General features: G+C 43.9%; 1 protein-coding gene across 1 annotated transcript; it reads left to right on the top strand.

Moving 5' to 3' along the window:
• The first annotated feature begins 7,971 nt into the window (after positions 1 to 7,971).
• SQSTM1 (sequestosome 1) lies at positions 7,972 to 24,519 on the top strand. The gene is made up of 8 exons (XM_085617755.1): positions 7,972 to 8,483; positions 10,784 to 10,876; positions 10,963 to 11,180; positions 18,355 to 18,565; positions 20,743 to 20,832; positions 21,114 to 21,418; positions 22,667 to 22,883; positions 23,165 to 24,519. The coding sequence occupies exons 1-8, from the start codon at positions 8,303 to 8,305 to the stop codon at positions 23,332 to 23,334; spliced, it is 1,485 nt and encodes a 494-aa protein (XP_085473881.1). The 5' UTR covers positions 7,972 to 8,302; the 3' UTR covers positions 23,335 to 24,519.
• The last annotated feature ends 629 nt before the right edge of the window (positions 24,520 to 25,148 follow it).

Raw genomic sequence — 25,148 nt, 5'->3', positions numbered from 1 at the left:
AGAATAAAGTCCAGCATTGGCTCAACATTAACCGCCCTTTACCCCCTTGTCGTTCAAGCAGGATTCTAATGGTACGTAGAGTACCATGGATAGGGCAAGAGGAGAAAAAGACCCATGGCGACTGCATAATCATCAATTTTGAGGACCCAAATATTGTAGATTATATATGCTCATGGAGGAACTTAGGATGTAATGAACGTATTGAAACAAAAAGATTTGCATTCTTTTATCCCTCCATAAGCTGTCCCGGGTCAGGTTATGATGAGGGAAATTGGAGCAGAATAGGTTATCGGAACTGGAAGGGGAACCAGAGAGAGTGGGGAGTGCGGAAACAAAATGATAGAAACCTTTTGGGAGACCACAGAGGGATCCCGACTTTTAATAGGTTTAGCTGTCTGGAGTCTGTAGATTGACTCATAGCTCCTACTGATTCGCCAACCAGAGAGCGGAAGGGACAGATATTGAATAATGGTAGAGCTAAACAGATGGTTTATAGCCATTCCAAACCAACTCTGGAAAATAGGAATATAATTATAGATTCAGTCGTAGCATCTACTATACAATGTATGTCAATTGCAGAAATAAATAATGCAGGGACTGCTGTAATGGGAAACACTAATGGTAGCGATGGGACCGTTAAGCCCAGAAACAGATTTCTAAGTATGGGGATGGAATCTGGAGAAAGTGTAAAACCTCCTTCAGATAAATCATCCAATACGAACTTGAACATCCTTAGCTGGAATGTCGCGGGGCTAGAGCCCAGACTGTCGGACTCTAACTGGCTAGGGATACTACAGGATAAAGATATAATAATGTTTCAGGAGACCTGGGCTACTATCGATCTCCAGATGGAAGGTTTTCATTGCAACAGTGTGATTTCAACTAAGAATGATTATGGCCGCCCTAAGGGTGGGCTGTTGATTGGTGTTAGGATAACAGCAGGCTGTAGTACAAAGTTAATACCCACCAATAACCCTAATATTCAGGTTATCGAATATAAAGGGAAGGCACCCATTTATGTGATTAATTTTTATAACAATGACTTTTATTCGATCCCAAATAAAAAATTTATACAACTTTTTAAATTTTTATCGGATATTGTTGAACCATCAGATAACTGTAGAGGCAATAGGATCATTTTAGCTGGGGATTTTAATGCTAAAATTACCAAATCCAAGATAATAGAAGGAGATAAGCATAATGACCGCGCATTAAAACGCGGAACAGAATTGGATTGTTTTATTCATGAATATGCTATAACTAACGTAATGGACATAAACTATATTTCCACAGCTGCTAACGTCTCGACATTCAGAGGTAGAGATTACAGCTCAACTATTGACTATATTTTTATGTCATCTGAGCTAATTGATCGCCTCGTAACAGCTGAGGTCTTGGAAACTGCTTTTGGTGATCACAATGCACTAGTGGCTAAAATTAAATTGGGCTCTCTGCCAGTGTTTACTAGTTTCCCAGGCGCCAGAGACATCAGCCCCGCCACAAATAATTTGAGGTTGAAATGGAGGGGGGTTGATAGTGGAAAAGTGGTTGAGCATGTTATAAATAAGTATCAAGTTTTAATTGACTCATGCAAATCCTTAGATGGGAATAATCAAAGGATAATTGATGATTTTACCAGTTTATGTACAATTATAAAAACGTTTTTAACTGTGCCCAACCATAGTATAGGTAAAGACCCTAGGTGGTTTGACAGAAACTGTTCTGTTGCCAATAGGGCCTTACGTAAAGCATTGAACGCAAAACCAAGATCCCAATTGGAGGTTAGGGTGGCAAGAAATGAATATAAGTCTGCAATAGAAGTACGCAAGGCAGTAATCCTGAGAGAGCAATGGGAGGAGCTTTCTGATGCTGCAATAGGAAGGAATGCATCCACCTTCTGGCCGGTAGTGAAAAAAATGCGTAACATGCGAAACCAACTATCCACAATTAATTGTATCATTTCGAGTGATTGTTGGGAATATCACTTCTCTAAAGTGTATGCTATGGATGCAACAGCCAATGATGAGTATACACACGGCCAACTATGTTCTATACAGATTAGCCTAGGCGAGGTGATCGTGGCTATTAGACAAAGTCTTGGCAACAAGGCCCCTGGGCCAGATGGTTTCCCAATAGATATAATTAAATGGAAACCTGATCTTTGGGCACCGATTTTAACGAATGTTTTTAATAGTATACATTTGGCAGGCATGCCTGACACCTGGTCCACAAGTATAATTGTACCAATATATAAGAAAGGGGAGAGAACAGACCCAGGAAATTACAGACCTATTTCTCTTTTGGATAACACATTGAAAATACTAGGACGAGTCCTATATAATAGAATAAACACATGGGCAGAGGAATTGGGTGTTTTGGACCCATGTCAAATGGGTTTCCGAAGTAGGGTTGGGACGATAGAGCAATGTTTAAATCTAAATTTAGTAATTGGTAAATATAATATTGCTAGGTCGTCACCAATTTACTTAGCCTTTATGGACTTATCGTCCGCCTTTGATTATGTAAACAGGTCAAAATTGTGGTCAATTCTATTAAATTATGGTTTAGACGCCCCCCTTGTACATTTCTTGGCCTATTTGCATACTAACACAAAGGCCAAAGTAAGGATTGGGATGATGGGGGAAACCTCTGGGGCCATTAAAGTGGAAAAAGGAGTTAGGCAGGGGTGCGTTTTAGCTCCCCTGCTGTTTATTATTTATATTAACGGATTAAGTAACTCCTTAAAACTAGCCACTATGGATGTCCCAAAAATACGGGGGAGACCTTTACCAACACTGCTTTACGCAGATGATGCGGTCCTCATGGGTCTCACCCCGAATGCCCTGCGCACTTTGGTCAATAGTTTTGTACAGTACATGGATAAATTGGACCTCAAAGTAAACTTTAAAAAATCTTTTATTATGACCTGTGGACCAGGAAAAAGACAGCTTAGTGCGATTGCGGTGGGAACTGTTAAGTTATATTCTACTAATACTTTTCCCTATTTAGGGATGGTTTTTGCTGCGAACGGCTCGTGGAGTGGGCATTTGGCCCATGCCACGAGCAAGTTCTCAAAAGCCATCAATTCTGTTCTCAGTCTCCCACGGCCTAAGAAAATAGGAGCCACTAAAGCTATTTTAAAATTTTTTAATTCACAATGAGTCCCGGTAGCAACTTACGGCGCTGAGATTTGGGGATTGGTTAAAACTCCCAGTATTCAAACCGAGGAAAACCGTTTCTGTCGGAAACTCCTCGGAGCCCCCATTGCCACCTCGGAGTATATCTGTCATTGCGAATTGAATTTGCACTATATAACAGATTTTATGGCAACAAGACCTGCCTTGTTCTGGCTGGCAATTTGGAGGAACACGGCGGCCTCTCTAACCCACGAAATTATAAGAGATTGTTTAAACTGTGAGAAAGGGTTGAGAATCCCGTGGCTTGCTGGTGTCTTTAAGATACTATGTAGCGTGGGTAAAAGTCATTTTTTCACTGATCCCACCAAAATTGAGGCTTCAGATAAAAATGAAATTAAATTTGCACTCTACGCACTTTATAGAAATACGAGACTGGCAGTAGAATTAACCAAATCAACTGTCCAGGTCTACGTAAACAAAGACTTACACAGACAATCAATCCCTCTATACCTTTCGTTGCCAATGACAAACTGGGAAAGATCACTACTGTTTCGCCTAAGGGCTGGCACTGTCAGATTTTTATTATGTTTTCCTTTAGGTTATTTCTCTTCAAAATCAGTAAATATGTTATGTCCTTGTGACGGAGTGAGTCCACAAAATGATCTACACTTTTTCTTCTTTTGTAAATTTTATAAAAAATACATTAAATGGTTTTTATTGCCATATTTTAAAAAACAAAGACCACTTTCTTTAGAACCGTCTTATGCGTTGTTGGTTAACTTGGAAACTTATGAATTGATTTTTCGTGTTAGCACCTTTTTGAGAGTTGTAACGTATGTTCGCAAAACAATGGAAAATCCTTGAAATAATTTTAATGTCGAATAATTTATGACCACATATTGTGTACTGTATAAATATATATTTGTTTTTATACTTGGATTTGCATATATGTGATTGCTTTTATGAATTTGAAAAATTCGAATAAAGATGATTTGAATTGAATATTTAGTTGTAGGCAGCTGTTGTTCATCCATTTGGCGACGGCTTGCATGACTTCTCGAAAATTGTGTCTGGCGGTATTGGGTTTTTTGGATAGGGAGAGGATGAGTTGGGTGTCGTCTGCGTATGACACAATGTTGAGTTCGTAGGTTCTGACGATGGGGGCGAGCGGATCCATGTAGATGTGGAAGAGTGTAGGGCTGAGGGAGGTGGACTCCGCAGGTGGTAGGTGTAGGGTCGGAGAGGAAAGGGGGAGTCTGACCCGCTGCATTCTGCCGGGGAAGAAGGAGCAGATCCAGTTGAGGGCCTTGTCTTGGATCCCTGCGTCGTGGAGTCTGCATATTAGGGTGCGTGAGAGACATCTTTTGAACTGGGATCGCATTACAGATTTATGTGCCAAGTAATTTATACCAGCGGAGTCTACTTCAATGTTCAAAGGTGTTAACCAATGCCATGTCTGATCCCAAAATTAATCAGTGGAAATGTCTGTGTACAGACAAGAGAGGGACAGGCCAGGGTTGGATTAGGATTCAAAATCTGCCCGGGCACGCTAAAAAAAGTGGCCCCCACGTGTGCATATTGCCTTTCCGCAAAACACTGCTTCGACGAAGTTTTATAAAAAGAAGGGGGGAGGAGGTTTCTGTCAGAGGCATGTTTTCGTAACTGTACTTAAATGTAGTGGGTTTGTACTGTAATGTAATATTGGAATGCTATTGTTCGTCTATGTTGTATGGAATGTGTTAGACCTGTCAGCCCTTTGGGTGGTCCCTCCTCATCATTATTTATTTTGTCCCACTTTTGCCTCAAACCCTGTTTGAATTTTTCCTTTTTGGGAACCACCAGACTTTTTCGTGTTGCTGCAGATTCAGGGAGCCATTTTAGCTACCCCTGAAACTTCTGTCTGAGGGCCTGGAGCACAAAATGGTGGCCACCTGTGACATCACCAGCACCCACTGGAACCTACTAGCACCTTCCAGAACATTCCAGAACCCTGTGACAGTTGGAGGCGGTTTAGAATGTTGGGAAGCTAAGACAGAGAGTTGGCAGTTGGAGCTGGCAGTTGGCACCTGACTGGTGAAGAGTGAGCAGCAGAAACTTGAAGGAGGAAGGAGTGAAGCAGCAGGGGTGGAAACTTGTGCCTGGAGTGGGGTCCATAAACCCACCCTTGATACTAGTCCCTACTGACTGAGCCCAGCCTGGAGCCCTGTGTGGGAAGAAGCAAGAAAACCCATCCTAAGGACCTGGACAGCAGGAACAGGCCTTAGAAACCGAGAACAGCAAGATCCTGACCTGGAAACTGGTTTCCCTGGAGTCCGACGTCGAGTAGCCTGAGACCGGGAGCCCGAGGTGGAGAAGCGGCGCCGACTGGAAAGCGGACGTCGTACCCGGAGCCGCCAGAGGTCGAGAGAGGGCGCCGTCAGAGGTCGTGAGGAATACCAGAGGTCGAGGAGGAAGTCACCCGAGGTCGAGTGAGCGGCGTCATCGGAGGAGTGAAGTCCGCCCTCCGGAGTCGTCGGAGACCGAGGGGAGGTGTACCGGAGGTCGGGAGTGAGGATCGCACTCCGGAGTCACCGGAACCTGAGAGAATCGTCCCGGAGGTCGGGAGTGGAGGTCGCACTCCGGAGTCGCCGGAAACCTAAGGAGAGGAGCACCGGAGGTCGGGAGTGAGGATCGCACTCCGGAGCCGCCGGAAGTCGACATAGAGTCAAGGCCGGCCGACGTCATCGAATCCGAGGTCGCCATCGGACCGGAGCCGCCCGAAGTCGACATCGAGTAAAGACTGCCCGACGCCATCGAATCGGAGGTCGAGATCGAGCCGAGGCCGCCGACATCGATCCGGAACCGCCTACCGGCGTCGTCAGGAACTGACATTGTGCCGAGGCCGCCGACATCGAACCGGAACCGCCTCACGGCGTCGACACGACTCCAGCGGTGTCGGAGCATCAGAAAAAGGGCAGTAAGTGGAGTAGAGGGCGCCTAAGGCCCTGTGGAGACCTGAGAGACTGCTCTAAGGGGCTAGGGAGGTGCTGGAACCAACCTGACTGTGCCAGGGGTGAGCTGGGACTAATCTAGAGAGGTTGTGTGGAGAGAGAGAGCCAGGTCTCTGGTATTCCCCCCTTGATCTACCTCAGTTTAGGCCTCAGCCTTGTCCAAGCCAGGGAGTAGACACCCTCAGGCCTTCCACATCCCCACAAGCTGTGCCTGGGCCAAATCAGCCCTTGGGAATTCAAATGTGATCTGATTCTATGAGTGTCACTGTCAGCTTTTAATTATTTATTAGGGGCACTGTATTTATTGTATTTAACCTATTTATTGCTTCACTGTATTTATTGGTCCACAGTATTTATTGGTGCACAATATTTATTGGGTTACAGTATTTATTGCCTCAGGATATTTAATTGCCTGTATGTATTGCACTTATATTTATGCCTTCATTATTTATGATCACCCCTATTTATTGAATCATTAAGCCAGTATTTATTTGTCCTGCACTATTTAAAAAGTTTGTATATTGTGATTGTTATTTATTTATCCAATCAGCAACTAAGAGAAAAAGAAGATAAACAGATATTTTCATAATTTTTACGGTGTAGAGTCGTTTTTGGAACGGATGCACGCATGGTTATTGTATGGGTATGTCGTATGCTTAGCACGGAGCCTGATTCCTGACCACTCGAGCCAAGCTACCACAGTGTGTCCGGAAGAACACCACCACCCTTTCAGTGTGGGAGTGTGGTTTTCCAACAGAATGCTATTGTTCTTCTATGTTTTTCCATGCTTGGAGTGTACACTGTTGGTGGGTTCGATCTGCAATGACAGTTGCAGATCGACCTTCTTGCCTGCGAGATGCTCATTGTCGTGGATGAAGTCCAAATGAATAAACACTCTTAATCATGGAAGTTTGGATTCGTTGTGGTATCTTGTCACTTACCACATTAGATAAAACAAAAAAATGCACGGATTAGTATACACTGGTTAAACCAACCTGAAAACAAGTGAGGCCACTTTTGCTCTGGCCTCCTAGCCCCGCTCAATATGCATACATTAATGGGCCGGCCCAGCGAGAGAAAGGGAGTGACACCTCCACCCCGTTGGTTATAGGGAGGTAATGGACGCCCACCTGCATTCGAACAACACAGACTGCCCCCCAGGCTGCCCAAAAAAGCAGCCCACAGCTGGAACTCGGATACGGGCTCCTCGTCCATTGCCCCCCTAACCAATCCGACCCTGGGACAGGCTAAAGTTGGCAAAGTGCTTTCCTGACAGCTTGATGAGGTTGGCCAGCTTCTGCACAGATGCACCGAGAGGACCTCCGTCTTAGGGCCAAATACTAACCGTGCAGTGAGGAAACGCAAAATAATGCCTGCCCATGAATCTCCCACATCTCACAGATATTCATTGGCCTCAGGCTAAGTAGGGGCTCCCTTAAGGTCCGAGGGCTCCATAAAGAGTTAGGGGGGGAGGGGGGTTGCTTCGCTCCTGTAACATGGCCGATTTGTCGTTTCGCACTTCTAATGGTTGATAATATGTCCTAGTGTAAAGTAATTGGTGTTCATGTAAAGCGCTCCAATACCGCCTTTGGGTCGAGTTCGCGCTATATAAAACTGGAAAAAATTGGTACTATATAAAATTGCAAAAAAATAGCTTCGCTTTTTCTCCGTTATTCAGACACCTACAGACGCAGCAGTTTCTGCCAAAACAGGAATATTTTAATATTAATTAGCCAGGCCAGATATGTAAACCATCTTCGTCATGGTGACTGGGCACAAACCCTGGCCGGTCGTGTGTTTAGATCCCCCTTGCGGTGTCACCGTGACGTCAGCACAACACTCCTGATTCTGGGCGAGGCCGAGTGCGAACCGGCCGCCTTCAGACTTGCAGGACACAGAGAAGGAGCTAGAAGGGCTGTCCAGACCGAGCGGGACTTTCCCGGGACCCACCTCCAGACCAAGGCTTATAAGGAGCGTCCGGGACCGAGGGCAGGCAGAGCTCGCGCACCGCCTGACGCTGAGAGGTTGTGTACTGGGACTTTACTTCACTGCTGCGTCACAAACCCGGGTGTTAGGATACGGAAGTTCTGAGAGTTGAGCGTCCTGCCTTCTTCTAAACGCTACCCTCCTCCAGACCCGAAGATTCCGCACAGTCCGAGCGTCCGCTGCCCCGCCATGGCGCTGAGGGTGACGGTGAAGGCCTATCTCCTGGGCAAGGATGAGGTGCACAGGGAGACGCGCCGCTTCCAGCTCCAGGATCTGGAGGGCATTGCCATCAGCTACCAGGACCTGCACAAGAAGGTGGCGGAGGTCTTCCAAGGCCTGCGGGGGACGACCTTCCAGATGTATTACAAAGGTAAGGGGGCAGTTTCAGATATTGTATACCTACCACATGGTACACTGGGTGGGCTCACCCTAGTCCTTCTGCCGTGTGCTTTGTTTTGGTTGGGATCTGCACTAAGGAACTCTCAATTTTGATGATTCACACGGCGATTTTGGGAACATGTAATGTTTAAAGTGCTTAGGTCTCAAGAGGCTTCGTGTCGTGTAACATTTTCATCTAGTCCTGGCTTGTGGCGAACAGCACTATTGTGACGTGTAGGCAGGCCTGCCAGCACAGTTGCCTATACAGCCAATACTGTCTTGTGGCTTCACTTCACACAGGACAAAGGTCTGCTTCGGAGTTATAGTGTTTTTAAAGGTGGTAGGGGCCGAACATCACATGAGTTAAACTTATCCCGTCTCGTTTTCTGCCAGAACACCAGTTAAAGATGAGCTGAAAAAAAACTTTCCTGTGTTAATCACGAAGGTACCAACGATACATTACATTAAGAAGCCTGATATTCAAACGTCGGACTTGTTAGTGATCTGGTACATAGTATAGTTTGTAAATTGTACATTTTTATTATGTCTACTCCCGTGTAAAGTGCTGTGTCTGATGATGAAAACTGCATGGTGCACATTTTTAAACACCTCCAATAAGTAAAACAAAAATAGGTTCTTAAATAACTCCACCTGTAAGCGTACAATTTCATAGGCACTGATAATGTGAAGGGAATGGTCGGCTGAGGCCGAGACCAGCAGGTGTGCTTTCATGTAAATACGCGTGACAGCTGCCATGGCAGATAGGTGACCACTTCAGTAACTACTAGTCACAAACATGCGATTAAAGAAAAAAAAGTCCTTCATATTCTGTGCCATGCACCTGTTCCCTAAGGTGTCCGCATCATAAGGGAGCACTACAAACAGTAGGCAAGGGTGTGTGTGAGATGGAATGCTGGAAGGGAGATGTAATTGCTGTTTGCTTTTGGGCGTTTTATGTAAGTGGAGGCAGAGGGTGGCATTTTGATAGGAGTTCTTAGCAGTGGGCTTCTGAGGTGCTTTTGTCCCGAGAAGAAACGGTAAGCCTTATTATGTGCGTCAAAGTACATTTCACGTTATAGTGGTGACTGGCGAACGAGTCCAGTGTTTAAAACCCCAGTAGAGCTGCTACCCCCAAAGACCACGGTTTCACCCTTCTTACTTTCGGTAAATGCCTTTCAGTCTGAGTTGTAGCCCATGAACTTTTTCCCTGGATCATCCTTTCGGTCGGACTGGAGGACTACCTGTGCCGATCGATATATGTTGTGTACATATTGCACACCCAGTTTTGACCTATTGATCGGTTTGCTTCCCATGATGCCTCAGCTGGACTTTGTCCTAACACCGAAGCCATCGTTTTTGCTGGCAGAATTACAGAGCTCACGAACATTGTGTTCCTGCTCTGTACACGAGCTGATTGTTTTACAAATATTGGCCAGGTTAAGTGATAATAAAATTGCTCCACACCCAACCGCAGAATAAAAGGTCTATCATCCTCATCGCCTACAAATCCACCTCCTACTCCAAAGGGATCACCCGTTGTACCAACGTTTGTTATTGAAAGGGGTGTCCAATTTTACTTGTGTTTGTTATGCAACCATAAAACCCTCCTCGAACCAGTTCTGTTCAGTTTTCAAACACTGAGCTAAGTAGGTGAGGTCATGAAGGGCACTTCAGTGAACGATTTTAATGAAGAAAATGATCAGCCTGGAGCATGGCAATAATGCATTAATTGCTTGATCATTTTGGGGAGCTAAAAGTTTATTTTGGTTATAATTTGCACACTAAAAACGTCATTGTTGCTAGAAACGAAAAGCGAGTCATGACTGTTACAATGACAGAAGTGGCATAAATACAATAGGTAGTTAAAAGGGAGGACTCTTAGTTGCAAGAGGAAGAAGTACATGAGATAAAATACTCAGGACATGGTGTCTCTTGATTAGGCAGTCTTTGTTACAGTGACTAAGTCCATTAGGCATTTGCTAGATTATGGAGCATCAGTTAGTGTATAATTAAACATGGACCAGTGGCAGGAGTGTGGGGGATTGAAAGGCTACTATTCAAGAAAGACTGCAGACAAGGGTCGGATCCTTAGGATAAAATATGCTGGTGGGCCCTAGGTGGGGATTTACGCTTGGCTGGCTATGCAATGTGTGGATTGGTACAAAGTATGGATATGCGGGGAGGTGAGGCACAGTCTGCACCATTACGTTTTGATCATTTGTATATGGTACTGAAATCTTCAAGGTCCTCCCATTGAATGATTGTACTCTTCCCCCCCCCCTACTTCTGCAGATGGAGACGGTGACCTGATTGCTTTCTCGAGCGATGAGGAGCTCCAGATGGCAGAGTACTACACAAAGGATGTTTTCTGTGTGTATATCAAAGGTGAGTCATGGATGGAATCTAAAGGTGGGTGTGGTCTACCAGGTCTTTAATCCACTAACCCTGTTTTTTCTTGTTTGTTGCTGCAGAGAAGAAGGAAGGGCGCAAGCGTGAATTCCATGGTCACTGTAACCAGGAACGAACACCAAACATGGTGCACCCTAATGTGATCTGCGATGGCTGCGATGGTCCTGTGGTGGGCAACCGCTTTAAGTGCACAATATGCCCAGACTATGACTTGTGCAGCACCTGCCAAGCCAAGGGCCTGCACAAGGAGCACCACATGGTCATGTTTCCTTCAATGCTGGTGAGTGGACAGATGCTGAAAATGGGAGCATTGGCCACTCATGCAAAGGGTAGGGTAGGAGGGCTAAGGACTATAAAATGAGACTGTTAAAATGATGCGTAACCGGTAGATGCGGAGGGGTTCAGGAAAACTGAGAAACTGCCCACTTACTGAAAAGGCTTGAGGAGTTATTGGGAATCCAGTGTCTCTCAAAATGATGCAACTGTGGAGCACCACGGGGAAGCTGGAGGGCAAGCTGTTGCAGAATGTGTGGTGGGTTGTTTGAGGGTTTGCGAAAACTCCAGTACTTACAAAAGGCATGAAAGATGCAAAGGGCAAATGGGTTCTGTGAACAGGAGTCTCTGAAATTGTTAGTAGAAAGGGGTGGCATGGCTAATATGCTAATATTAGCACTGACTTGAATATGCTCTGAACTAAAAGCAGAGGTAGATATGTGGGACAGAACTACAATAAATATATATATTTGTCCATTTTCCAAGCCAGTACCTTGCGATTCACTGACTCTATTCTGGACCAAAGTGTTGCATAAGAAGTGTATTCAGGTCCCTTTAGGAAAAATCCATGGTTGTGAGGTGCTTTAGTTCACAGCCATTGAGATTTGAGCATACAGTGGACGTTCTGTGCACCTGCTCACAGCCATGGCAGCAGTTACTTAGTACTACCCATGCAGGTTCTTTTCTAGCGAGACCGTACTCATGGGCTCTTTTAGCAGACAAATATCCTGCAAAAACCTGAGCAGTGACTCTCGTTGCAGGTGCCCCAGAGATTAGATGGGTTTAACACCCCTATTGCTCCTTAGCTCGTATTGTTAAAATTAGCTAGTTACCTCAAACTTGATTAAGGGGCTGATTTACTTCAAGGTGGATTGCCCGTGGATCAGCCATGGGGACGGAGTAAATTACTGCGTCCCAATGGTGGAGAGGCCGCCCACCTGATTTATAAATGACTGCCAAGCAGGTGGTCATTAATAAAAGCATTTGCAGGAACCGCCTTGATAGCGGTTCCTGCAATGCATATTACTCTGTGCTATGGGGCTGCAGAATGTAGCACAGAGGAATTCTTTTTGGGAAAATATATATATATAAATGCTTCTCATGCCATGGTAGTATTCTCCCATGGCGGGGGGAGCATTATAACTATTTTATTGTTCCCTAATGCCAGGTTTTACTTGTCGGTAAGAGACAGTAATGAGTACATGTCTGCCTATCCAAATTGGGCGAGCGGACATATAGCCATTTCAGGGCCATATGAGAAGTTTGGCCTCTGCAGAGACGGAGTAGTCTTTGCCGTGGGAAAACTGAAGGTCCGCCTACATTTAAATAGGGCAGGCGGACCTTCATATTGGCAGTATGTATTCTCCGAGTGGCACTAGAGTATACATACCGCCAATATACATTTGTTCTCGAAGAGCTTAAATTCTTTCTCAGTTGACATGACCGAGTCCTGCGCACAGCCTGGGGTGCAGCTTATGGCTTACCTATCTTCACAAATTCTACTGTGTATCCTTTACATTGTTGTGCTAGTAGTTTTAGTTAGTCAGTTTACAGTTTGGTCACTCTGTATGTCGTAATCTAGAAGGTTTTACAACTGTACATAATCTGTTTTGTATTCTCGAATTGGCCTATTATTGCTTTAAGATGCACGATTTTTGGTTACTCCGTTTTTTATAGACTATAGATTTTGGTATGGGGCTACCTGACCATCTCAATATTTGCTGTCCTAGAAAATGTTGCAATGGTGCTATATTTGTTATATACCTAGCGTTTCATAGGATGCATTCTCTTGTATGTACATTTGATGAGTGACCAGATTCCTAGTACTCGTGTTCTCTCCTTTGTATTGCCTTTTGCTTATCTGCTTTCAGTGAAGTTCTGTGGATATGGAATGTGTTTTCTTGTAGGTTTATAATATATCCACCATGGCTTATAAATCCATCATCTAATTTTATGTATCAATGAGACCGCCTCTCCTGCCTGTTTGTTTGGCAGCCCTCCTCCATATGTTTATAGGTCCCTATCCTGCTGGCGTATTGAGTTCTTTCTGACCTCCCACCCCCAATGCCTCTTAGGTCCATACCTCGTCCCATAGGACTTTCCCTCTCTTTTAATAGAAGGGTTTTTTGTTTTAGCCCCCCCCCCCCCCCACGTTTCCTCCTCCTTTTCTTACGCCTCTCGCCATGTGGCACATGCCACCAAAACTAGATACTACTACATGATGTCCCATTCGTTTAGGCATCCGCTCTCCAGCTTGCACAACACACCATCATTCCTCTCTAAAATGCATGACTTAAAAGGAATCTCTCTCCATGTTAAGGGCCTTAACCACCCAGTGAAACACAGTAAAATCTTGGATTACTGCAGTGTGATCTTAAAGGAGATATAGTCTTCCTTCAAGAAACTAAGGTTGGCCACAAACATGATGTATCCCTACGTACTGGTTCAATCTCTGATCTGGCCTGCTCCTCCGCGATCTGAAATGTTTTTTTTGTGTGATAACACAAATTTCAAAATGCTTTGTCTAGTTTTGATTGTGGTGGAGCAGGACAATGATGGAAGACGGGCCATTGTCAGGCTTTTGCACAGGGATGGTGAATTTTATGGCATCAATGTTGATGCCCCTAATGGTGATTACCCCCAATTCTGGTGTGCCGAAGCGTATTTGGGGGAGACTTCAATCTACCCATAGATGGAATTCTTGATGGACAGTTGGGCTACAAATACAGACCTGTGGCATGCTCTGAAGTACACTACTAGGGGTTTCTGTATAAGCTGAATGTCCAAACCAAAGACATTAACACTTCTCTTTTCAATTTGAATAAAGTAATCGAGAGACTCCAATAAGAGTATAACTCGATTATCAGTAAAAGAGCAAATCTGTCAGTTGAGGCCCAAAAGGGTAAAAAAAAACCTCCTATTGGAATAAAGCTGGCAAATCTCTTGCAGCTTACCTAAAATTTAAATGAATTAACTTAATTACAATTGTGATGAAAGATCCTCTAGGCGCTACTAAGACCAAAACATCCGACATTTTAGAAATCGTTCTGATTTGTATGCCTCTCTATACAGCCCTAAGATTTCGGCCTCAAAAGAATTATGTGCGACCTCCCTTCAAAATATACCCATGAAATCTCTCCAATAAAGAGAAAATATCCCTCAATGAGCCAATCAAAACTAAAGATATAGTACAGGTGATTAAACTCATCCCCGGGGGTAAGCCCCAGGACCTGATGGTCTCCCCATAGATTTCTTTAAGACCTTCTCTGACTTGATCTTGCCACCTATGGAATTATTATTCAGACATTGTATCAACTCCGGCAAAGTCACCGACTCGCAGCCAAAGCTACCACAGTAGTCCTTCCCAAGGAGGTAAAGGACCATCTTGACTCCAAAAATTAAACACCCATCTCCCTCCTGAATATGGAGGCAAAAATCGACACAAAACACTTAGGTGAATGGTTAGAGTCTCTGATCCCTAAACGGATTCACCAGTCACAATCTGGGTTTGTTAAAGGCAGACTAGTGTGTGACAATACGAGCCCTTTTTTGCCATATAATCGAGAAAGCTTCCTTTCCCCAATCTATGGCCACTGTGGCTATTGCATTCGATGCTGAAAGGGCATTTGATAAAGTATATTGGCCATTCTTGAGGCGTCCCTTGACAGATACAACTTAGGTTACTTTTTTTTTCACTGGTTATCTCTTTATATGCTGAACCCACATCCAGAATTGGAATAAATGGGGCACTCTCTAACCCCTTCTCCCTCCACCAGGGCACCTGTCAACGATGTCCCCTACCCCCTCTTCCTATTTCTCCTAGCAGTAGACCCCCCCCTAATGATCATGATTAATGACAATCCTGATATCAAGGGTGTCCACTTTGGATCTCTCATATTCAAAACATCTGCCTATACTGACGTTATAATTATTGTCTCAGAAAAACCCCAACATAACGATTCCCAAAATTATTGCACTAATTCAACAATTTGCAGCATTTTCAGGTTACACCTTAAATGGAGAGAAAACAGAGATTATGTCCCTAAATATCCACTGCCCCTCCTCGTGTATTGGACAATCCAGCCTTCAATGACAACCAAAACTGATAACATATTTAGGTATCTGGTTCTCCAATAATGTAGCTGAATCATCCTTCAGTGAACAGAAAACTCTAGATATAATTAAGGACTACTATCCTCCTGGTCTCAAGTTCATGTTGTGGTCGGGGAGACTAGAAACTTTGAAAATGATGGTCATGCGTCTTGTGAATTTCTTCTCCACTATGCTTCCTCTACGCTTATCCACATCCTTCTTTACTTCAGTTGACAAGCTATCCTCGAAATTCCTTTGGGCCAACAAGAAACCCAGAATGGGAATGAGGAAGCTCTGACTGCCATAATTGTTGGGTGAATGCGGTCTTCACATTTGGTATAACCATCAGAAGGCGTTTTTTACTGCACGTGATGCATGCTGTTTTGACACCCACACCACTGTATCTGTTCCATGGCTTATGGTGGAACATTATCTCATCTTTCCATACTTGCTACCTGCGACATTGACAATGCCTACTTTGGTGCTACCTCACTCCATCCGTATCTTTCTTGATTTGATTCAAGCTCTCAAGATGACAGGTAAACTTGTGTCCCATATTCTAACTAAATCCTCACCCCTCTCTGTGGAAAAACCCTAAAACAGCAACAATGGTATCTTTCGAAGTTGGTCCCATCTGAGCGGCAAAAGGCATCAAACATGGTATTCGACCTGCTTGCTGATGTCCTCCCTCTTACCTTAGCCTTACTTCACGAGAAATGCTGTTTATCCATTTTGGATTTCTGTAGCTTTTTAAAAATTAAAGCAAATCTCTCTAAATTAGACACACTGCTGCCTTCTGGTCTGTCTCCGGTCATTCAGCAAGCTAGCAGAGGTGGCCACTTAGCATCAAACATCTAACAATTATTACACATCTCACATCCCTCTCCCATTCAGAAACGGTGCTCTCAGTATCTTCAAACTCTAGATGCTCCTCCCATACTAGACTCTAACTGGCCAAAAACCTCCAACAATCTTCTTGGAAATAAACTGATCCCGTCCCTGACTTTGACTCGGTTTTACGCTACGCATTTTCTGTATTTGACACCATCTAGAATGTTCAAGTTGATTTTGATCGAATCTAATCTTGGCAACCCTGTCATGCAAGAACATATCAACTTACAGGCCAAAGGTTCACAAATGGCTCTTCGCGGTTTTCAGTGTGAGATTTCCCTTCACCGTGACTCTTGTAATGTTGGGCCCATATACACTAAGCCTCCCACCGGACTTAAAGACCTAGCTCTATTAGACTTACTGGTGATAGTGGCCATGAAAGTCCTCTTATTAGAATGGAAAGCACTAAATAACATTTCCTTTCACACATGGTGGGCCTGGGTCATTTACCTCAGAAGAACACATAAAAATGTAACGCTTCATTCCCAGCTGCCCCTTCCCAATCGATTTGGCGCACTCTTGATAGATTTGTGTCCTCCACCTAAGGGCCTCTCCTTCGCCACTCTATTTACTACACGTAAGCCGGCGTACTCCTTCTCAGCATAACACATAATCCCCCACGGCGTACACCCCTTCCTCGCTACCCCATCTTCTTTCCTCTTTCCTATTTCTTCGCTGATTTCACATAGTTGACCCAATGGATTCCCCTTGTTGACTTCATTCAAAAGGTCTTTTCCTCCTGTTTCCATTCTATAGTATGTTTCACTTATTTTAACGACTAGATTTATGTACAATTTCCAATTATTACGCACAATTTGATAGTAGATACACGGATATTATTGTGAGTTGACATTTTTACAATATGCTTCTCGATATATGCTTCTTGGCGGCTTTTGACCACTCTCCTGCCTATATGTCTAAATGTTTGCTATTGATACCAATCATTGTCCCTGTCCCGATTGTAACATATTGGGCCTTAGATATGTTCATTGTGTTTATACTTTCACTGTTTTATTTATTTTCCCAAAAATGTAATAACATATGTTTTTTTGGGGGGGGGGGGGGGGGGGATAGAGGTTCGTGCCTGCCAGCACTGTGTGGGAAATTAAATAAAAGTTAAAATTAAAGTTATTGCAATATTCTTACAACATTTATTATAAGTTAATACCACACTTATACATTATTTCTGGGGAACGTGTACATCTATTCTACACAAGGCAGATTAGGGAGAACATGATCGCCCAATCCTCTTGAGGATGCTTGCACAGAACTTAGCCAAAGGCAACCTGTATCACAGTGCTCTAATGTAAATAAAACGGAGCTTCTTTTAAAACCTGCAGGCGCTTTCTTTTTGAACACTGGTTCTTGCTCAGAAATGATCGAAGCTCCGCTTCTAGTTTTGGACTTTAGCTGTGCAGTATCATTGATGCTCCACTTTCTTAAAGTGGTCATACACCTGTCTGGTACATCACAAGTAAATGACTCTAGTTGTTTTCTTTCTTGGCTTGTTTATGCTTGTAGTGCATAGGATTTGTATTAAAACATGGCTTTTTGGTGAGTGTGCATAAACCATTGGAGTAAACACTGTGCACCAAGTCAAAATGGGTCTTTTCCTGTTTGTGTATGTGCTCTGTCTGCAGATACATTAATTGCCACCCGCTGCTCACGTAATTCATCATCCGGGGTCTCTGGGAGGTCACTTCAGGTTTCTCCTTCCTCCAAACACTACTTTGGAGAGAATCCAGTAAGAACTGTTTTCTCCTGTGGATTAAGATGCCTAAAGCAACCCTGAGGACTGTAATCATTTTTGCTCCAGGTTTCTTGTCTCCAGTATGCTAAGCTATTGAGGGTCTATTGTTACAGAGAACATGAAGTAGAGAGTGAAGACGGACCCGCTGAGAGCCACATACAGGCATAGCCTGCTTTACTGAAAGCAGTGAAATAAAAAGATATACATAAATATTGTTTAAAAGAAAGATACATTATAAAAAGAGACACCAGTGTAAGTCTCCTCACTGAGGCTTCTCACAAAGACCACACTAGCTCCAAATGGCACCTACAGGCTCTTGTGAGCAATAGTGATTATCACAACGGACTCCTAGCTTGGGTTGCTAGGTTTATCTGTGAGTGCTTCAACTTATGCCCGTTAGAATGTTTATGATATTTTGTTAAACTTTGAACTCTGTCTTCCTTTCTAGGGTTTTCCACCCTGTTTTGGTAATGGCTTCATGCGAAGGATGAGGGGTGGCTTTTCACCAATGGGATTCCACAGGTTCCCGCATATGCCCTGGATGTTCAATGACCCTTTCAACTCTGCTCAGTGCCCTGGACAAGCACCAGCAGGAGCCTCTGCATGCCCAGGTCAGGCACAGCCAGAATCCGGCCCACGGAATACATCAGCCGAGTCAGGTAAGAAACTATTCAAGCTGTAACCTACAAGCGTTTCGTGGCACGTAGCTTCGGGAGGGATTTCAAAATGTGAATACTTTGTGAACAAAATGGAATCCATGCCATCTTCCCTTTTTATCCAAATTGTGTGATCTTACCCGTACATTTTATTTCAGAGTTTCCTTTTTTCTTATCACGAGGACGCTTTTAAATAAGTACGTTCAGAATGTGGGCTGTACGAGCACCTCTTATGTTTCATTTAATAGACTATAATATTGCTCCATCTTTAATAAGATTCTAGGCCACGTTTAGGATTTACATGACTATTGACTTGCTTCTTAGTTCACTAATCGCACTGCAGTTTAGGGGCGAGCATGACTGTTCCCTAAAAACGATCCTATTTAATGTCAGACCAATGTAGTGGACTAATCTGATATACTAAGGTGAAACTCTTCTGTACATTAAAGAAATACACTATTTTGAAGAGTTTGTTTCATATTTTTATATTATTTTTTTTGCAAAATATACATGCCAAATATTTTCAAGCATTGGCTCGTGCACAGAATCTTAGAGCCAACTCATACCCATGGCTCAACTTGTCCTACTATTTTCCGCACGTCTTTCCTATTTGAGACCCAAGCTTAGTCCATGGGGCCCTTAGTCACTTGATAAAATGATTGTAAAAGGAGAGGACTAGAACCAAAGGACCCTGGCCACATGCACCAGTTTGACAACTCCACAATCATGGCTTCCTGTAGCTGGACAAATAAAAGTGTGTGAAACAAAAATACATTTAAAATAAGTGATGCTAGGGCAGGGACACCAGGCTCCTAAGTTCTAAGTGACCATAGTCATGAGTTGCCATGGAGAAATACCAGGCAGAAGTGGGATGGGCAGGGTTGTAGCTTCATTAGGGATATTTGGGGTGTAACACCTCCCAAATGCCTTTTTGGTTTGCTAGTTGATCTGGGAGCCCTGAGGCGGCTTTGCCATGTTTCTGTTGATGCTGCTTTTCTAGTAGTAATATTTTTGGACGAGTCTAAAAAAAATATTTATATATATCTCATATAATGACCTGTTAAATAAAAAAAAAAGTAAATCCACACTCACTTAAGTTCTCCTTGAATTGGGGCAAATTTGCTACTTTTTGGAATTCAAAAACATTGGTAGTAAAAGGATTGGAAATCTGCACCAATTTCAGATTCCCAGGCATACTACTGGCAATCAAACACCCAAAATGCGATTGGAGGAATGTTTGCAAATAGTCTAACCAGTGGCCGTTTCTCAGGTAGCATTACAACCCATTGTTCTTCCCCCCACTGTGCAGCTCTAGACAGAGGCCCTCCTAATGAACATCAGTACTGACCCTGATCATCGTGAAAACAGTCCATTACCACCAATGGCCATGTCACCCATACACTCTGCAGCCCGCTGCCTTTGTGTTGGGAAATTTTAGATTCCCACTTCCCAAATCTCACTGACTAAGCTATGCCCTTTAGCACAGCTGCTGTTGAAAGAAGCCTTTTGTGGTACATGAAGTAAAGTATATAATTGTTGACTTACTATAGCAGCCTCCCACTGATAGGTTGCCTGTAGTCTGGTTGTAATTGATCCAAGGCCACTGAGAGGTGCTGTGATTATACTAGCTGAGTGCTGCCTGCACACTTGATCATTAAGAGTATCTGTGATGTGAACACCATAAAATCCACTGGAACAGTTTGTGGTACATGCATCCAGTTTTACCTCCAAGAAAAACATATGACTGTATTAAATTCCACGCCAGTACTGTCTTATCTGACTACGTTAACGTATATTAGGGACCCCAGCCTGTAGTTTGACTGTTGCAAATGTGACCAGGAGGGCAGCCTGGTATTTGACTGCAGCAAAAATCAAAAACCAACAACTGTTTATAAACTGACTGGACAACCAGAATACCTGTTTGGCGGCAGCAGTTACTGTTAATGGGTGCTGCCTTTGGGATGGCAGTGATGTACTCAGTAGATAGGTAGCTTAGTTGGTATGGCGAGAATTTCACTGATCACTCACGAATAACTCCCTTTTCAACTGCAATAGAAAACTAACCTTTCAACTGCAGTAGCAAACGAATCCTATTACATCCAAGACATAAAGTAGAGCATGGTACTACTACATTTCCAAAGTATTTGTTGTCCATAACATCATCCCACATTTCCTTTTAGCGACATCCACTGGTGAACAAGCTCAGGATGCCAATTTTGACTTTTTGAAGAACGTCGGTGAGAGTGTGGCTGCCATGCTGAGTCCCCTGGGTAGGTACTTTAAATAAACCCTGCTGTTTTCCTTTAGGAAAGGAATATTTACTGCTTTGTGGTAGAGAGTAGTAAACTGGTTGCTTCTCGTCTAGCCTGGAGGTTTCCCCATGAACACCTCCTGAACCCCTACCCTCTCTCCCGTCCCCCCCCCCCCCCCTGCCTCCCAATTTAATCATGCTTTTGGTGAAATCTAGAACTGTTTTGGGGGTTCGCTTGTATCTTATGCTTCTACAGTCTTGCAATTAAACGTCTCTGTGCTACTTTGATTCTTCGAACAGGTATTGAAGTGGACATTGATGTGGAACATGGTGGAAAGAGGAGCAAGGTTACCCTTTCACAGCAGCCCGAAGATGAGGACTCCCCGCAAAGCATGAACACAGAGCCCAGTTGGGAAGGCTCCAGTGCTCAGCCTGGCTGTCAGAATGCAGGCAGCCAACATGAATCCCAGGGCAAGGATTCTCAGCCCAACAACTCAGTTGGGGAGCATGGGGGCTTGAATCAGGAAGCCTCTCTGGACACGGAGGACTCCATTGCAGAAAGGATTCAACATATCGCACTGCACTCCCCTAAACCACTTGAGCCGGTACGGACCTGACAGTTTGCACGCTCGCCCTAAATGCAGGCCTTTTAAAATGTATACATGTTGCTTATCTCCCTAAAGATTGTGAAATTGCTTTGATGGCTGCTGTTTAAACTGCTAGTTGCTGGTGGCAAGATAGAGGTTCTTCAGTCTGGACTCCTATTGCCTGCAGTTTGCATGTCTGTGTCTCCTGCTGCATATTTGAAATCCCAGTTAATTTGGTTTAAAGCTTTTCTCAGCAATCCTCCACACTCTCTCTACTTCCCAGGTGGGAAACCGGTATTTTTTTCTGTACTTCATTTAAAGATTACTTTTTCACTCCTTTCCACAAATCAGTGGTAACTGGTCGGTGGTGTCATTAGAAATTTGTTCTTAATGGAGAGACCTCTTGGAAACCTGTAGGGTTGCTGCGGTGTTTTTTAAAGCACCCCCGTTTCAGTATTTTTCATGCACGTTGCCCCTATTGGCTCTTTGGTGCTCTCTAGTCTGAAAATGCATAATTTATCAGATGTGTTCATCCCTAATATTGTTTGAAAATCTCTTCTATTACTGTTTGGTCGGTGCTAAACACTTGCACAGTTATTACTAAACCACCTGAAATGTCGTGGATAGAGAAAGCCCGGGGTGGAGAGGGAATTTTAAGAGCCCACCATTATATGTTGTATAAAAGATACATACCTTGTGATCTGTGTTTAATCGCATCAGTGGGTCAACCGACATAGCTGGCTCTGCCTGTTACCAGAAACCCCTGTAAATCGTGCCATGTGAGGGTTTCCCCAGAGGTCCATCTGCCACTGGAATATAAAGCCTCAGGGCTGCATTCTATTTAAAAGCAGGGTCACTAAATATGGGTCCAAGCGAAATTTTAATCGCATCAGCAATCTTCTAAAAATCACAAATGACTCAATTTCACAATGTTTTTGCCTGCGGCTGACTGGTTCACACAGAATGTCTGATCGTACCTGTCTTTTGCTAGTATATTGCAAGATGTTTTAGATGCGGTGCATGCCCTGCGTTAAAGGTCACCTAAGATACAAGCCAATTTTTCACAAAATTTTGCAGAATAAAATGTAATTTCAAACACGGCTGCTCTGATTCTCCCTAAATCGGTGAACAACCACAAGTGACACATAAATAGTCACATTAAAGTTTTAATGCCCAAGATGTTCCGTAGCTTGAATTTAAAAAGGTGTTCGTTATTCTAGGTTCTGAAACCTAACTTATTTTCTTTCTTGCCGTTCTTGCCCCCAGGAATTAATTGAAAGTAGCAGCCCAAATACCAGCGGAGACGACGACTGGACTCATCTGTCCTCTAAGGAGGTTGACCCCTCTACGGGAGAGCTGCAGTCCTTACGCCAGGCAGAGTCCGAGGAGGCATGCTCACTTGACACCACACAGGCCTGCAGCCCACCCAAGGATGCACCCACTGGTCTGCGAGAGGCTGCCATCTACCCACATTTACCACCAGGTATGTCTGGGTGGTAAACACCACACCCCCAACACGTTTGGTAGGGAATGGGTAAGCCTTAGTTTATTCTGAGGGTGGTGAGGTTTACACTCCCCTGCCCTTTGGTTTCTGCTTTTGGTACAAATAACTTGTCTACTACCTAAATGAGCCTTTAACCAAACCAGAGGTATACTTATTTTAGTGTATGCCTTTAGGTAACTTGTACCTAACCTAGGTGTATCAGAATGGTTTAACAGATTAGAGTGTCAGCATTTTAATTGGTCTTTTTCTTTATTTTGCAGAGGCCGAACCTCGCCTGATCGAGTCCCTCTCCCAAATGCTGTCCATGGGGTTCTCAGATGAGGGTGGCTGGCTCACACGCCTCTTGCAAGCCAAGCACTGTGATATTGGGTCCGCATTAGATGCCATCCAGTACTGTCGGAAGCAGCAGTCCTCGCATCCACGCCAGTAGCAACCTGGCACCTGCCTACACTGTTTGTTGCGCTTCCCGTCTCATTATGTCGCAGGGTTTTATTCACATCGCCATCTAGGGTCCAAGCCTTCTTATTGTTCTGTCTGCCAGCAAGAGTCTGTCTTGTGGCTACAGCTGCAGCCTCGGATATGCTCATGTCCTCTTCCACCCCTCCCCGGGCGTTCATTGGTTGACAGTTTACCCTGTCCTGAGTTTGATTGAAATGACCAACATTTAAAGTCAGCCGACAAGACCAATGGTGCAGCCTGCAACCACTATTCTGTCCAGTTAAAGATAATTACTCACTTAGAGGTCACTGTGTAGCAGCTTCCAAACATGCTAGAATTCAGTAAGGCAGCAGTGAATCCTCTGTAGAGCCTAGGGTTAGTCCCTGCAGCAAATGACTGACAGATAAAACCACCTTCTCAGTGGGTAAATGTATGTGATAAAATATTCCATACAAGAGGCTCCCCCCCCCCTTCCTGTTTACCATGGCCTCTGTTGATCAGTTTTTTGCTTTATTAGGAAGGCAGATATCGAGTGCCTGCACATCAGTGTGCCCAACCCCTACTTAAGAAGTTCCTCCGATTGGCTTTAGTTTGAGGGCAGCTCCCTTGATGGAAGCAAATGCTTCATAGGTAATGGGTGGCGCACTGACAACAGTAATGCCCATATCAACAGTAGGCATGTACAGCACGAAGGGCAGGGTGCTGGTCTGCAGAGAGCCACCAGTAGTTGTAGTAGTCACTGGAGGTAACAGATCTAGTCCTAACTAATCTTATGAACCGGAACGACTAGGAGAAGAGATTAAGAGCAGGCGAGTTAAGAGAATTCTGTAAACATCATTCCCACGCCTTTGGAAAGTAACCACCGTTTGGGTAGAGAACATACTAAGGTGGTTGGTTTGGGATAGGTTGGAGAATCCCTTTTGGGATCCAGAGAGTTTTAAGCCTTAAAATAGCATTTTCGGATGAGAATGAAGCAGCCACGTTGGAAAACAGTAGGGGGAGTGGTGGGTCAAGAGCCCATCTCGCACCATTCAATATCGTGCGCTTCACCGACATGAACATCCTTATAATCTCCATACTAAGGGGCTGCACTGCTGTTTATCATGTCGAGTTCATAAAATCTTTTTCTGTACGTTTTTTCTTTACTCTGTGCAAATAAATATTTCTTATTCTGAAATGCTGTTGTGTGCTTTATACGGAATGCAGTGAATTCCAAATAGGGAGCAACCCACATGGAAAAATCCTCATTACAGTCTCACCAGTACCGGGCCTTGGACAGAGGTGGATTGGCCAATGAAAAAAATTAATAAATGTTCCTTCAGGCTGACGCCTCTCAAATGCCTTCCAAAGTCTTGTGGGTTTGCTTAAAGACCTGCACATCTATTGAAGAAATTAAGTCTAAGTTAATTGGTTTAACAATACTTGTTTGGAGTGCTCCTATAGTGTTGCTATACCCACCCACCAGGGTATGTTTTTCCTAGGGTCTCATACCCAAAACAATATTTAACCATAAAACACCAGAGCACACTCGATCATTATTTCTCTAATCCAATTCAAAAGTCAAAAATGAGTAGCAATAAAGGTTGAAAAACTTTTTCTGTTTCCCACATAAAGGTAGTCCAATTCAACCAATGATAGATTGTCCTCTCAATTAGAAGCCAAGCACAATCCCAAATCAGGTCCTTTTGTTATATTTATTTTCACTCTTCATAAAACGCAGAACAGCAGCAGCCAACGTACGTTTCGCCCCCTGGGCTTTATCAAGGCTGCAGAAAAAGAACATACAAATTGTTTCTGTACAGTGTG

This window comes from Triturus cristatus, chromosome 7, assembly GCF_964204655.1.
Source record: "Triturus cristatus chromosome 7, aTriCri1.1, whole genome shotgun sequence".
Classification (NCBI taxonomy): Eukaryota; Metazoa; Chordata; class Amphibia; order Caudata; family Salamandridae; genus Triturus; species Triturus cristatus.
The sequence above is the reverse complement of the archived record's forward strand: the minus strand, read 5'-3'. Positions and strand labels throughout refer to the sequence as shown.